The 17197-nt window shown below is 34.1% G+C and overlaps 1 protein-coding gene across 4 annotated transcripts in view; it reads left to right on the top strand.

Annotated features, from left to right (window-relative positions):
* The window catches only part of LOC150086308 (filamin-A-like), a 470984-nt gene that overhangs the window by 300120 nt on the left and 153667 nt on the right, over positions 1-17197 (top strand). For all 4 annotated transcript variants that reach the window (XM_090374465.1, XM_090374466.1, XM_090374467.1 and 1 more), the window contains 2 exons: positions 677-806; positions 9129-9285. In XM_090374465.1, coding sequence (XP_090230591.1) covers positions 677-806; positions 9129-9285 — 287 coding nt within the window. The remainder of the gene's footprint in view (positions 1-676; positions 807-9128; positions 9286-17197) is intronic.

A 17197-nucleotide genomic window follows, 5' to 3' on the forward strand; every position in this document is an offset into this window, starting at 1 on the left:
AATAATTTATCTAAGTCTTGTTGAAGTAGCATACCCTGATTACTCTCATTAACTCCACTGCTCACCTTTGTATCATCAACACATTTAAACATTAAATGTGAAATACCTGTGTCAATATCATTAGTAATGTATGTTATAAATTGTATGAGGCCAATAACTGAACCCTGTGGCATTCATGATGTGCAATGGCTGTTTATAGCTATATAACAGCATTGTATTGTAGTAACTTCATAATAACTTTATAACAGCTTCAAGTTCACTGCTGGAGGCTGCATTCTTTTGAAGGAGCATGTTAAAATTGCCAGTGATATTAGTACGATGCTCCAGTTTTAGGAAATCTAAGTAAACATCTGTGAACATTATATTCACCAACAACAATTACATAGTGACATTACTTTTTCTTAAAATACTAAATTTGACTTATTCTGTTTAACTGCAGTAAATTTTACAACTTGTTTATAGTTATAATTTAAAATAAAGAGGCTTTGCTTTAGTTTACACAAGCAGAAAGTAAGTGAATTTATAGAAAACATCCATTACAGTGAGTGTTTTGTAGAGTTTTTTTTTTTTTTTTTTTTAATCACTAACTGACTTAACATTGTACTGGCAAAAAGTTTGTTTTAAGTTTTATACAATGTCCTGTAGGAATCTGCATTCTAATTTTTTCTTGTTGTAGGACCTGTACCACAGAAACCAGAAATCAAAGACAACAAAAATAATACTTATACAGTTACCTATGTTCCATCTCCCGAAGGCACCAATTGTAATGTTAAAGTAGGTTATGGTGGTAAAGATATTCCTGGAAGGTATGCATATTACCAATTAAAAATTAACTTATTAACATGCATTAATTTTTAAAAAGAGAATCTAAGCAGTAATGTTTTGGAGTAAAGAGCTAAAAAATTCATTCCATCTGTTGATTGTGGAAGAACAGATTTTGGTTTATGTTTTCATGGTAAACAGATGGATTAAATAATGTAGAATTGTTGCTAATTCTTAATGAGTATTCATATTTTACTAAAATATTTTTTACATATAAAGTCAGTGGCGGATTCAGGGTCGGGGCACCAGGACACGTCCCCCCCCCCTGTCGTTTTTTGGAGAATATGCATCAATTGTTTAAATTCCCTTTGCCTACAAAAAAAAAAATTTTTTTTTCGTTGTTAACATAGGATTTTATCTATTTTTGCATTGTGGCTCAGCTATTTTCAACTGACTACAGTTGGCGATGCTGATGTGATCGCCATTCCAATTCGAGACCATGCAACGTTATGCATAATGTTTACTTCAAAGTAATTCAGACTTTAGCTGTGTGCCTGTGTCCGCCAGTCACATTATGTTTGAGTGTCATATTTATTTTGTGCCTTGTTTGTGCACAAAAAAAGGCACGAAATGGTGCCTCCCCCTCTGTCACAAATGGTGCCCCTCCTGTCATATTTTTCTGGATCTACCACTGTATGAAGATCTATAAGTTTGAAAACTATAAATCAAGCTCAAAGTCAAATTTCATGAATAAAAGTATTATGAAAGGCAAGGGTATTAAATATATAACACTAACAAAGGCAAAATTGGTATGTATTTGAAGTAAATACTGTACTTCAAGACTGGCCTTAGTAAATGTACTTTACATTGCCTTAGTAAATGCTGTCAGATAGCATTTTCCAAACTGGATAGTAGATTTTATAAGTAGATATCAGTGTTTATTCTATAAAATAAAGATTTTTATTTATATAAACAATGCTATTAGTGAATATGTTTGGGAAAAATAAGCACTTCTACTTAAGTAATTAGTATAAATAAATCTGATGCACAAGTTAGTGTAAGCACATCGTTTCTGTATGCAGCCAACTAATAAGTAGTTAAGAATTGGCATAATTTTAGTATATCTTATATTGCGAATACCTTCACAACGAGTTACCATAATATTGCACTACCTCGAATAAGTAATGTTTCACCAATAGAGAAGACTATTATTACGTATTCTCAGCGGATACCACCACCCAGACGGTACAGTTTTCAAGCTCATTGGTTGCTCATCGATGGGTGGGCAGGTACCCTGACATTGCAATGATTACAACCCGGTTATGAAGTATAACTTCACAATATGAGAGATTATATTCACAATATTAGATTATATTGTGAAGTATAACTTCACAATATAATCTTCACAAGGTGTGCAAGTAATTTAGATTACAAAGCATTTTAGGGCTAAAAGCTTCAGGTTGCGAACAAGTTAACTGACACACAAATTAGTGTAAATATATCATTTCTGTATACACAGCCAACTACTAAGTAGTTAAGAATTGGTATCATTTTAGTATATCTCATATTGTGGATACCTTCACGAGTTAATGTGATATTGCACTACCTCGAATAAGATGCTTCACCAATGGAGAAGACAATTTTTACTTTTTGTTACAAGCTTCGAAACAGTGCCATCTGGGTGTGGTATCAGCTGAGAATAAGTAACAATAGCCTTCTCCATTGGTGAAGTGTTACTTATTTGAGGTGGTGCAATATCATGGTAACTCATGAAGGTATTCACAATATGAGATATACTAAAATGATGCCAATTCTTAACTACTTAGTAGTTGGCTGTGTAAAGAAATAATGTATTTACATTAACTTGTGCATCAGCTAATTTCTTTGCAACCTTGAGGCTTTTAGCCCTAAAATGCTTTGTAACATAAATAAATCTTTACCATTTGAACCTCAATGTTGCTCAAACAAGTTGACACATAACATTTAATTGGAGATGGGTATATAGGGACTTTTGAGACCTGGCAGGTGTTTTATTTAACATACTACAGGATGTTTTGTTTAAAAAAAATTGTGGGGGAGAGGAGAGGAGAAGAGGCCAGCCTTGAAGTTTAACTGTTATTAGGAGCTGTCTCTCTTCAGTAAGCCACGGAAGCCTTTGAATATTAATAGTGTTAACCATGACTGTGGTCTAGAGCTGCGGCAATAAATTGAACCTATGGAAAGACCATTTGAGGAGCCAATACTCAAAGACCCTGCTTCATATAATAACTGTAAGCAAATATGTAATAAAGCCACTGATGTGGCAAGGGTTAAGATCTTCAAAAACTGAGTATGAAAAATTGCTGATGAAGAGAGCTAAGAAATGGGGAAAGGAGTTCTGTTCATATGATTGGGGGAATGGGAAAGCAGAGTAAATTTGATAAACCTTTACATGATCAAAGAGGTGGTGTAATTTTCAATCCAGTCAAAATGGCAGCTGAGTTAAACACATTTTGAAACAGTATTTACTATTGAAACCACATTGGTGTCATGGGGAAATAGTGAAGAGGAGTTGAAGTACCTATTTGAAAAACTACTGAGGGATGGATGTTCTATCTGATTATATTAAAGTGAATGCATCCACTCATTAGTATTATGGATTTCAATAGTATTATTGAAATCACTCATCTTATTATGACTGATTGCAATTGGGCTCTAACTGATTGGAACAAGGAGGAGGAACACTCACCATGAGGACAAAATTGTTAAATAAACTGGATGATTGTTATTTGTATCAGCATGTTATAGAATATGCTAAGAGTAAGAATATTCTAGACCTGATCATTATAAATGCACCAGATGACATAGGGCTCACAGTAACAGGAACTATTAGCAGGAAGTGGTTATGTGGTTCTAATTTGGAAGATGAAGAATGAGATTGCAGTTGTTTGTTAAAGATAAAGTGAATTTTAACTTTGTGTAAGGAGACTATGACAGTTTAAGATGCTATGTAGCCTCTATCAACTGGCAGAGAGCAGAGTGAGCATTAATGCATTAGAATTGTGGAATATCTTTAAAGCAATAGTCACAGAAGCCACGAATGTCTATATACTATTACGAAAATATAGCACAGAGTGGATGCTGAAATAGATGAATACAGAGCTGGCCAGTCTGATAGAGCAGAAAAGGATAACATGGGAAAGTTAGTGATTAAAAGTACAGAAACCTATAACAGCTGCAAGTTCATCTGTAACAGTACTGCAGCAAAGTTTAGGTTGGCAGAGTCTGAGAAATCACAGGCTTAGAGAGAAAGGGCAAGGAATTTTTCATATATATGAATACAAAGAAAAGGAAAACAAATCAGCTTGGATCCCTGCATAATAGGCAGGGAAAAGTCTCAGGTAGTCCAGCTGCTGAATTGAACAGGTACTTTGAATTGATCTTTACAGTTGAAAGAGAACTGTGTGAGCAAGGCTGAGCAGTATCACTTTAGTAATACTGAAATTATAGATTGTTAGGGAAAAAAAAAAATCAAGCCTAAAGACAAGTAAGGCTCCTAGAGTTGATGGCATATACTGAGTAATACTCAGAAAGCTGCTAGACAATGCATTGAAACTTTAAGGTTAATTATGAAACATCATTGTCCTTGGGGGAGATTCCTTTGGATTGGAGAAGTGCCAGTGTATTACATAAAGGCAGTTCTAAGAGCAAAGTTGATAATTGCACAAGTCAGTCTGTGTTACTTCAGTGGTAGGGAAAATCTTGCAGGCACTGGTAAAGAGTACAGTATGGAGACATTTAGATGGAATTCAAGGAAAAATCATCTAAAATTTTAAGGTTCACTTATATGCCAAGTATAAAATTCTAAGCTTGAATTAAAGGCACTTAGAAAGACGTGAATTAATTCCAATATATCTTTAATTTATTGCATATTTTTACACAAATATACATAGTTTCTCATCTTTTAAAACCCAAGAATTTGTTCATTAGATGAAACCAATTTATATTTGCAAAATTCATCAGGATTTGTCTTTGGGTTTACTTTTTGAGTTCTCGAAAGTAAATTTTGAGGATTATCAATTTCTTTTAGCAAACACTCTTTCATATTGAGGCATTGTTTACAGTAAAATGAACTTTGCAGTATAGTACTAAACAGGAAACAAGGAATAGATCAATTAGCATCAGTAAGGATGGTGTCATGTCATCACCTATGTCCATTAGTTTTGTTTTCCTAACCTTCTACAAAAGGGACAGCTACATACAGTTTCTAGTAATAGGCTTTGGTTCAAAATGCAGATTTTACCATAATTCCTACTATGCTAGTTATAAAAGATGACTATAAAAAAATTGAGTTGACTTATAAGGTGAATATATGACCTAGCATGAATTTGAAGCAAAAAATAGAAGTCAACTGATATGCCAAAATATATGGTATTTTGACACTGTCACTTGTGAGCTGGACATTGGAAATTTCAGCAAAGCATTTGACTCTTTTCATTCCAAGAGGATACTGTTCAAGCTGGAACACATTTGGATCATGGGGAAAATTGTAAGATGGATTGTAAGGTGGCTGCAGGGCAGGAAGCAGAATTAATGGTTACTTTTCAGATTGGGAAAATATTAAAAGTGTGGTTGGTTCCCCTAAGGATTATTTCTGGGACTGCTGTTGTTTCTGATTTTCTTAAATGCCATTGATGAAGGGATAGAGGGTATGATAGAAAACTTTACAAATGATGTAAAGTTTAGGAGAGTAGTTAATGATTAGTGTCAAGCAGTACTCCATCAGGATGACTTGGCTAGGCTTCAAGGATGGTTAAAAAACATCAAAGGCCACATTGACAGCTATTGTCAGTTGTCAGTTTGGTGTGTTTTGGTGATGGTATAACAGCATGTTACACTCACTGGAGAAGTGGAGGAGAAAACAGCTACAATTGATTTTTTTTTTTTGAACTACAGGCATACCTCGAATAACGAATAGGATGCGTTCCACGAAATTACTTCGTTAAGCGAAACTTCGTTTTCAGAGGTAAAAATACTATGGCCAGAATAGGGATACGTTCCTACGTAAAGAAAATGAAAAGCTTTTTTTTTCGAACAAAGAAAAGTTTTATTAAATAAACAGTCAACTTACATACAAAGTGAAATCACATTTTAAAATATGAGTCTAAAGTTGATTGTTTATGCTCTTTTTCTCTTTCATTTAACAATTGCCTATACGGAGTTATTGCATTTAACATTGATCGCTTAAAAAATAACACCTCTTCCTAAATCAGGATCATTTTCACTAAAAAAATTTAAAACGTTTTCAATGTCATTTAAGCACCTTTTTAAATCTTTGGTTGTTAACACTTTTTCGGCAGGAACTTCTTTAACTTCATCTTCATTATCTTTGTCTTCGTTGCTAACAAGGTTTTCTAAATCTTCCACTGAAAAACCATCATCTTCTGCATTCAATAAATTTCTAACATCCTCTTCATCGACATTTTCGAAACCTATTGATTGAGCCATCTGGATAACTTCATTTCTAATTTCTTGGATGTTAGTTTCTTCTTCTAGTACAACTTCTGGCCATATTTTGCGCCAAACTCCATTTAAGCATTTCTTAGTGCCTTCTTTCCAAGAACTATCAATGTTTTCAATTGCGTTTTTAATGGTGTAGTTTTTCCAAAAAGTTTTAACTGTCATTTCCTCTTTATCCTGGCGCCTCCGTAGCCAGGTGGGAAGGAGCAGCAGTGCGTAGCACACGCTTCTTGATTAAACCGGGGTTCGAGCCCGTCACCACCAAATACGGAGGATGCGGAAAGGTCAGGGAATGACCACTGCATATCCCGGAGCAATATGGCCTTAGTTGCTAATGTTCCTTAAAAAAAAAAAAACCAAACAACAAACTCTTTATCCTCTAGTTCAGTTAAACTGCTTAATGCTCGACGCAGATAATAAGCTTTAAATGATGCTATTACTCCCTGATCCAATGGTGGAATCAGGGAAGTTGTGTTTGCTGGAAGAAACACAACTTTGACAGGAATGCATGTGTCCAACGTGTTAAGATCAGTAGGATGTCCCGGAGCATTATCTAACAACAAAAGAGCTTTTTCTTCAAAGTTGTTTTTTTTTTGACAATACCGTTTTACTTCAGGACAAAAGTGGTTAACAAACCAATCAGTAAATCACTCCTTGGTAACCCACGCTTTTCTATTTGCTTTCCATATTACAGGTAAATTCATTTTTGTTACCTTTTAACGCCCTCGGATTTTCTGAATGGTAAACTAATAACAATTTTAATTTATAATCGCCAGAGGCATTTGATCCAAAGAGTAACGTTAAACGGTCTTTGGCTGCTTTGAACCCAGCAGCTGATTTTTCTTCAATAGAAATGAAGCTTTTTGTTGGTAGCCGTTTCCAGAACAAACCGCTTTCGTCAACATTGAACACCAAATTTGGAAAATTTTCACGTTCAATTATTTCCTTTAGTTTTTCTGGAAACTTATTTGCAGCTTCTCCTGTTAATTTTACACTATGAATCCTGGCCCGTTTTTTTAAATTTCTCGAACCAACCACGAGAAGCCCCAAAGGTTTCCGTAATTTCTTCAGTTTGTTTAGATTTCAGGTGATTAAAGTGGAATATTTTTATGTTAAATGGGGCTTGAAAATGCAGACTTCGTTATAGCGAAGCTTCGTTATCAGAGGTAACGTTAACCGAGGTATGCCTGTATTGATAATTATAGATTCTAAATTTTACAGAGGTGAAGTGCTTTCATTTTTAATATTTTGATCAAGATAACCTGTGTGATGTGCTGCTGTGCTCAAACATTATTAGTTTTAAAGGCCACTTTATCTTCTTATGGGATAGCGTATAAAACAAAGGGGATGGGACAAAAATTGTTAAAATAAACATCTAGAAATATGTAATAATTAATGTTTTTCCAAACTTAGGGCTAGAGTGAAAAGTCATATATATTTTATGCAAAGTACAAAAGCTGATATTTTATGCAAAGTACAAAAGCTTACTGGCGCCTCCGTAGCCAGGTGGGCAGGAGCAGCAGTGCATAGCACACGCTTCTTGATTAGACTGGGGTTCCAGCCCATGACCACCAAATACAGAGGATGCGGAAAGGTCAGGAAATGACCACCACATATCCCCTGAGCAATATGGTCTTAGTTGCTAATGCTCCTAAAAACCAAATAATAATAATAACAAAAGCTTACCTGGGCTGGCCTGGTAGCAGGTACAAAACAGAGCCTGGCCAACATGAGGTGTACAACCAAAATGATCCCTATATTTCTCAAAAGATGACAACCATTGCATGATCTCTCATTTTATTGGCTCTGGGAATGGGGGTTTCAATTGATGGTGGCAATTATATATGACCCATCCTAGGACCTGGTGGAAATTTTTTTTTTTTTAGCTCAGAACTATGTTCACATCAGGTATAGTGAGGAGGTGAAATTTGGTATTATCAGTACCTGGTCATGGATGATATGACCTGTTATTTCCCCCACCTCCCTTGGTCTTGGCGCATTATAGCCAAAGCTGCTAATGCGCCAATAAAATCCAAATCCCCCACCTCCCTAAATTTGGCTCTTCCTGTTCACACACACATCTCAGAATAATTAGGACTTCAATAAATATTCAGGCCAACTCTGGATCCACCCACAGAAGCCTCCCAAATAAAGAGCTGAAAAATTCACCACACAATAACCGGACCGATTTTCCATTGTAGTTTCCTTTCCCCTTCCAATTGATTTATGTGGCTGACACCTAAGCAAGTGCTGCTAAAAGTTAGTTCAGGCATTGTTTATTTAGAACAGTAGAACTACATTCCAACACTTCTTTTCATATGACCTATTTCCAGGATTTCATACCTGGCTACTTTCTTTGTTTCTTTTTGCTACCATTATATTGTTAATCATTTTATTAACTTTTTTTTACCACAGAAGGAGGGACAGTCCTCCAAGATATATGGTTCTTTGATGTTATCTGTTAAATTTATTAAATTACTTAAAATTATGAGCCCAAAATGCAATATGCTATTTTCTCATGGTGTTGGAAAGGAGGTGAAATATTATTCTTGATTTTTCTTTATCAGGACTAAAGCAGAGCAGTTGTCTATAAAAATACTTTGAATATAATGGTGCAGCATAAGCTTCAGGCTTCCTTGCACAACATAATAATAATTATGTAAAAAGCTACTTGAAAAATGGCAAACATTATTTATTCTTTTCAAATTATTGGTGAATGAATTTTATATATTGGGCTATTTTTGAGAGGGCTATGTCTGATCTGGGATACTTAGATTAACTGGTAGATTGTTTGTTTTTTGTTTTTTTTATTATTATTATTATTAATATAAATGCATTCTCAGTAGTAAATTTAGTGTATAATATAGTCCATTCCAGATGAAAGTAAAACCAAAGGTAGAACCTAAAAATGTGAAACTTACTGGTCCTGGAATTAACAGCAAAGGAGTACCAGCCAGTATTCCCACTGAATTTACAATTGATACAAAAGATGCAGGAGAGGCAGAGCCAGAGGTTACTGTTGTGGTAAGTTGTAGCTGTGTTACATAATAGCTTTCAGTTTTTACATTTATGCTAAAAGGATATCCTTTTGTGTATTTCAGTGAGGGAGTTCTTTCTTTACTGTATTAAGGATGTTGAAAATTTATTCATACCAGTTATCTATTTACTTTACTGACTAAAAAAAAAAAAAACCCAAGCCTATTTAAATGTACTCTGTCAAATTGTTCTTTTCATTAGTATAACGTGAAATTTTTAACTGATAACAGATATTCTGGATGCAAAGCATGTGTGATTAAACATTGCTTTTATAACAAAAATCAGTTCAAACATTTTTTTAGAATTTGTCACACAAAGAAACTTTAAGATCCATTTTAGAAAAATAGAGCAAACCATAAAATATCCCTCTGTGTACTGTTTAAAAAAATTAAATTAAAACACACACACACACACACACACACACACACTTACCAGTTCAGATATTAACCCCTCCCCTTAAATAGAAAAAAAATTAACATCAAATTGTAAAGAATTAAATGAATTAAGCTATTGAAAAATATACTAGTTACAAAATCAATAACAAGAATCCAGTATACATTTGGTCTTAAAAAAAAAAAATTGTTAATTGAAGTAAGCACTCTTTCCTAGGAAATAATATAGATATATCTATATTTATTTTCTAAGAAATGTATACAAATTAAATCAAAATGTGTTTTGTGTTATAGTTCTCTCTCTCTCTCCCTCATTTCTTTAGTGTTTGTAAAGACAGCAGTATTTCAGCTGTGCATGCTGGTATTATTATTAACTTTTCTGGGTACAACAACAGTAAATCTCTACCAAAATAGCTTAAATTTAAAAATTAAAATATCTGTTAGAGTGATGTAAATGTAAGTTTTAGTTTTCTTTTCTTATTGGTTTGACTTTCAATCTATATCATTGTTTTATTACTGAAGAAGTTTGTAGTGGCAAATAATGCAAGAAAGCAAGCGTGTATGCATCATAAACCAAAAAAAAAGCAACACTTCCCATATCACCTTTCCATCTCCTTTCATGGTTTGTTTACTTCTTCCCAGAATTTATTCAAACTACCCACTTCCACAACACTAGATGGAAGTTTGTTCCAACAACCTGCTGGCTGAAGACAAATTTTCATGCATCTATTCAAGAAACCAGCCCTACTGGTATAGGACCAATTTTGTGCACATAAAACAGAGGCCACAAAGAGGAGGTGGAAGAGTTAAAAACACAACTTGCTGTTATTCCAGGTGTACTTAGTGGCCAACTACAACCACCTGGATATTTCTATTAACAAGCTTTTTAAAGTTTTTATGAAAAAAGAATTGACTAAATGGATGAAGGCATCACATGAAGGGACCAATTACTCAGCTGTGCCAATGGGTAAAAAAGTCTTGGGATGCAGTAAAAACCAGGACAGTTATAGGCATCGGTGTTATAATGCCTTGGACGACACAAAGATGATATTCTGTTTGAGAATGATAATTCACTATCAGAAGCAGCAGTTACTATGACGAGTGTGGTGATCTTCATGTGACTGGCAGTAGTAATGGATTTCTGGGTTTTGAAGATGAATAAAAACTTGCTTTTTTTTTTTTCTCTCTTTCATTGCCCCATTTTCTTATTGTTCTTTAAAGATGAATTTTGAGACAATTAAAATATTTTGGGTTCAGTTTAGTATGTATGTATGGTATTATAAAAATAGTCATATGTCTAATAAAGTTCTTTTTTTAAAAAAGCAATAAAATAAATCAGTTCCTCAAAAATTTTATTTATTTTTTACCCTAAAATAATCTTTGCTAAATTATGGGTGCATCTTATGTGGTAGGAAATACAGAAATTTTATTTGTTACAAGTTTAAATTGAAAAAAAAAAAAAAAAAAAATGGTTGCTGAATAGATATACAAAAATTTGCTTTCATCCAGAGGATAATTGATTGTTAGAACAAACTTTTTTTTCTTGTGTTGTGGAAGTGGGTAAGTGGGTAATTTGAATGAATTTAAAGAAGAATTAGACAAATTATTAGAGGGGATAGATAGGTGATATAGATAGTCCCTTTTTCTTCTTTTTTTTTTTTTTTTTGGCTGATGCTGTACAAGTTTTGCTTCCTTACATTATTTGTCATTACGACTAATAATATTGATAATAAGAACAAAATGCTACCTTTAGTAACAATCTTGTTCTCAAAAAAAAAAAAAAAAAAAATCCCTAACAACTGAATAGTAGTGTGATGTGAGAAATTTAACAAAGGGTGTGCTGCCACAAACATACTACCATAAAGAATTTTTCATGGTTATGCTTTATTAAAAATAATTAATGATATGTGGATCAAAAGTAAATATCATATTGGAGGAATCCCTAAAAAAAATTCACATTGACATAATACTAATTCATTTAAATTTAATTTTGTATGTGTATATGTGTGCACACACACACACACACACACACACACACACACACACACACATATGCCAGTATATCAGGGTGCCCCCTAGATGATTAATAAGAGGAGATTGGATTTTAAGGAAACCTTTTAAATTATTTTAAATTCAATTTATATTCCATAGATTAAGTTTTAAACTAGTGTTATTGTTTTCTAAATATTATTCATTTTCTTGTACTTTTACTTTCCAACCAAGTGTGCTGACTATGCTGCTATGATTATTGTTCATAGCCTAGAATAAAAGAAGTTACAGTTTCAACCCATATGCTACCACAAAAGAATGTACAACTTATTGTGTATCTATAATTCAGCCACCCTTAATTCACTATGTATGCAGCCACCATGAATATGTAAACAGTTCTGGCCTTGGTCATGGTGAGATGAAATGAAAATTTATTTTATTTCATTCTCATACTGCATTGTACATAGAGGTACAGTATATTTTTTGAGTAATGTTATGAAATGTTTGCAATTGTATTGAATCTTAATGTTTTTATCAAGTTAAACATACACTAAAAACTTGACTTAGAATTACTGAATAAGGTTACATTATGAGGGCATAATTTGCCTTAGCATTATCCTTATAAAGTGGTCACCATATATAAAAAAAAAAAAAAAAAAAAAAACCCACCATGAAATTAAAGGAGTTTTCAGGAACTGGCAATAATAAGTAGTTACATTGGACTTTAAGTCACTTTGGTGGGTTTTAATTTAAGTTTTGTGAACATGTAACTAACTTCCTAGGATAAAAGGTTTTTTTTTAACATTGCACTGATCTTGATTTCCTGGCCTTCTTGATTGAGGTCTCTTACCAACTGTTATATTCCTCTTTATAAGGAACTGGAATTGTAACTGAATTGAAGCAAGAATTTGTCCCCTAAATGCTGCAAGTATTTAGGAGACAAATTCTTAATATCTAAATCAGTATGTGTATATGCAGAAGAATATTATGAGAAACCTGTGTAATTATAATAAAACTGCACTAGTATATGATTTAGTTTATTCGGAATCAAATTATCAAAAAAAAAACTTATTTAAAAATTAATATTTCTTGAAATAAAAGTTTTTCATAAATTTCAAAACAAATTGTGAGTTCTGAATAAAGGTGCTTCATTGTATGCAGCTGCTATAAATATTTATTAAATTTATAATTTTCTAATGATTGTATGTTAGTTTTCTTATGAAAAAAAAACGAGCTATTTGCTATTTTTTGAGGACAGTAGGCCATGGTTGAAGATTTTAAGAGATAATAACATATAGTGATTGTACAATTCCAAATTTACATTTAACTCTAAAAAGGCTTTATTTAACAGCTGCATCAAACATTATTTATTTATTTATTTATTTATTTATTATTTATTTTTTTATGAAAACCCCAAACACAAGAGGTATTAGAACCAATAGTACTTGGTACAGTGCTTGGGTTGGAGGTTGAGAAGACGAAAGAAGATATTTGTTGACATTAGATTTGAACTTCTGTAGACTAATTTAAGGAAATACATACAAAGGAAGGTTTTTCCAGAAAACAGCAGTTGAATGAATAAACGAGGAAGATGAAAACATCCATTTACTGTCCAACTTCAAACTCACAGGATTGGTCCTGTGAGTTTGAAGTTGGACAGTAAATGGATGTTGGCTGGTGGTGGCACATGTTCGGACTGTTTTGAAAGAGAGAGCGGGAATAAAAGAAGCCAATTCAGAAGACAGTGCCCATGGAAGTATCTGTAGAAAAGGCATGCAGAAGAAACAGTACATCTATGAGACAGTGAGTGGAGAAACTCTGTTAGAGAGGAGTCATTAATTAACCTAACTGCCCTCTTCTGAATGGAATCTAGAAGCCTGAGAGAGGTTTTGGGGGCACCGCCCCAGATGTGGGAACAATATTCCATGGGAGGGCGAATTTGCGATTTATACAGAGTGAGCAGCTGTTTGGAAGAAAAGTAACTCCGAGAGCGAAAGAGAAAACCAAGTTTTTTAGATGCAGAGAAAGCAATATTTGTAATGTGCTTGTGCCAAGAGAGATTAGAAGTCAGGGTAATCCCCAAAAGAGATATATCAACTTGCCTAGAAATCGGAGTGTCACTAAAGATAAGCATAGGAGCAGAAGAAGAATCCTTTTTGCGAGATATAAGACAAGACTGAGTTTTAGAAGGATTAAAATCAACTAAGTTGTCTTTGCCCCACTGGAGAATTACCTGGAGATCAGCATTTAAGGAATTGGTAGCAGATATTCGAGAAGTTGAAGCTGATTGAGCAGGGCAAAGTTTCTCAAAATGGAAAGCGGAATGCAATGTGCTATCATTGGCAAAACTATGGATAGGATTTCCAGTCAGTGGAAGAAGGTCATTAATATACAAGAGGAAAAGAGTGGGGGAAAGAACTGAACCTTGGGGGACACCAGCGTTAGTGGAGAAGTTAGAAGACAGTGAGCCATCTACCACCACCCTCAGTGAGCGATCAGAGATAAAAGTGGATAACCAATTACAAAAAACAGTTGGCAAACCATAAGATGGAAGCTTGTTTAGAAGACCTTTATGCCAAACACGATTGAAAGCCTTTGAGATGTCAAGAGCAACTGTGTTTCACTGAACTTTTCCATTGAATTTGTCCATAAATGGGTAACATAAGCCAGAATATCACCAGTGGATCAACACTGACAGAATCCATACTGACGATCGTTAATCAGACAGAAGGTTTCTAGGTAGTTTAAAGAGTTGGCAGTTGATTTCTTGATTTCTCCATTACTTTAGAAAGAGTAGAAGTAATTGCAATGGGACAATAATTGGATGGGAGGGATTTGTCACCCTTTTTAGGAACTGGCTGGATATGAGCAAATTTCCAAGCAGAAGGAAAAACACCTTTGGAATAAGAAAGCTAAAAAGGCGACAAAGAACAGGAGTAAGTTTAGGAGCACAGGTTTTGAGAACAAGTCCTGATGGAGAAATACCATCAGGACCTGCAGCTTTCTTAGCGTCACGATTAGTCAAAATCCTTCTGACATCCTTTTGACGGAAAACCACAGGAGGCATTGAATGCAGTGTGTTGGGAATGGTGGGAGGTGTTTTACTAAGATCATTAGTACATGAGTTGGAAGAAAAATAGGATGCTAACAGCTCAGCTTTATCCTTGACTGAAGTGACAACAGAACCATCTGGTGTTGACATATGTGGGAGCAAAGATGGGCAAAAGCTGCGGCCAGTAGCTTTGGCAAGAGACTAAAATGCTTGGCTACCATTAAGGGAAGAAGCAAGTTTTCTACTCTTAGCCTGTTCAAAATCTATTTTGGACTGATTAATAACTGCTTTACAATTGTTGCGAGCTTTGGTGTAGGCGGAAAATGAAACTGAAGAATTGGAAAGAAGCCAATTACGATATGCAACATTCTTCTCTTGAACAGCCCTAGCACATTTATTGGAAAACCAAGGTTTAGATAAAGGACGAGATTTTAAAGTGAAGTGTGGAATAAAGGATTCCATTCATTCCTACAAGAATAATTTCTGACATGATGTGAGCAAACGTTGACATCAGAAGTTTTGAAACAGTAATCGGATCAAGGAAAAGAAGAAAAGAAATCTTGCATGTCATCCCATTTTGCATTCTTGTAATGCCAAACAACATGAGGTTTGGAATAGCCATGGGAGAAAGGCTCCATTGGAGAAGAGACAATCACCGAGTTGTGATCTGAGGTGCCTAAAGGACAACTCACTTTGACCTTATACTTTGAAGGGTTGTTTGTGAGAAAAAGATCAAACATTGGCTGTATGGTTAGGATTGTCTGGTATTCTTGTAGGTAAATTAACAATCTGTGCAAGTAATTGCAAAAGCCTCAGCATCTCGACCAGCTGGGTCAGTGTGACTAGAAAACGGAAGCCAGCTGTTGTTGTGAACGTTAAAATCACCAAGAAAAATTTCCTCACTGTTAGGAAAGTTGGACTGGAGAAAGTAAAGTTGCAAAGAGAGGAAGTCAAAGAGCTCTAAGTGATTAGTGGAGTTGGGAGAACGGTAGAGACAACAGATGAATTTGACATAATGAGGTAGAGAGCTTTTAAGCCAGAGAAGATCGAAGAGAGGAGATTCCAAATTACCAAGTCTCTGACAGGGAATATCGGAATGGATTCAGAAAGTACCGCCTTTGAGGCGAAAGGAATCATACAGCGATTAATAATTTGGGCAACTGAGATGAGCAGTAGTTGAATCAATCGATAACTGAGATTCTGTCAGAAAAAGTACATGGGTCTGCAATAAGGCCTCTGAGGTTGGGATTATTCATACTACCAATTTTAAACACACACACCAACCATTTATGACTGGTTGAATAATGAAATAAAATAAAATAAAATGATAAAAAAGACTGTAAAATAATATTTACAAAAAACTTTTAATCATTTACAAAAAGCTAAACTAAACTATAACAAAAGTAAAATAAGTAAATAAGTTAAAATGCATTAAAATATAAATATAAAAGCGATAAAAAAGACGATAAAAAAGACGATAAAAAAAAAAAAAAAAAAACACTACAAAAAACTTTTAATCATTTACAAAAAGCTAAACTAAACTATAACAAAAGTAAAATAACCTGGTATTTAAGGATGTGTCATTTAAGTCTCACTATTACTGAGGAAGGAGGAAGACACCTCCGAAAGCTCTAGTGTTTTTTTTTTTATCGTCTTTTTTATCGTTTTTATATTTATATTTTAATGCATTTTAACTTATTTACTTATTTTACTTTTGTTATAGTTTAGTTTAGCTTTTTGTAAATGATTAAAAGTTTTTTGTAGTGTTTTTTTTTTTTTTTTTATCGTCTTTTTTATCGCTTTTATATTTATATTTTAATGCATTTTAACTTATTTACTTATTTTACTTTTGTTATAGTTTAGTTTAGCTTTTTGTAAATGATTAAAAGTTTTTTGTAAATATTATTTTACAGTCTTTTCTATCATTTTATTTTATTTTATTTCATTATTCAACCAGTCATAAACGGTTGGTGTGTGTGTTTAAAATTGGTAGTAAAGTACATGGGGTTTGGCAGACTGCAAGTGGAAATGAACATAGAGACCATGTCTATTTGTGAAATGAACTAGGAAGTGTTTGGGAGGTTTAGATCTTTTCGCAGATAAGCTTACTCTATTAGTTTGACAATTCATGGTGTATTCAATAGTAAGAAAAAGGGGGGGGGACATGTTGTATGAAGTAATGAAATTTTTGGATATGCTGTACACATGGTAAGAATATACCCAGATCCTTGACATAACGTGACCGCAACAATTCCCCCCGCCCACATACACACTACTTCTACTCCCTCCTGTCACTATCTGGCAGAGTAGAGGTAGCAAGATTATACACTAGCTGATCTGGAAGCCTCCTAAAGAGTTACCAATAGGTTCGGTCTGGTGTATTATCTAGTGGCTGGCCTGCGAACACCGTTTTAGAGCTGTACCCTCAATGTAAGGAAGATTGGATCTCACCATGATGTTCATCATA

Source organism: Mastigoproctus giganteus, chromosome 5 (assembly GCF_048544385.1).
Source record: "Mastigoproctus giganteus isolate SK-2022 chromosome 5, ASM4854438v1, whole genome shotgun sequence".
Lineage (NCBI taxonomy): Eukaryota > Metazoa > Arthropoda > Arachnida > Uropygi > Thelyphonidae > Mastigoproctus > Mastigoproctus giganteus.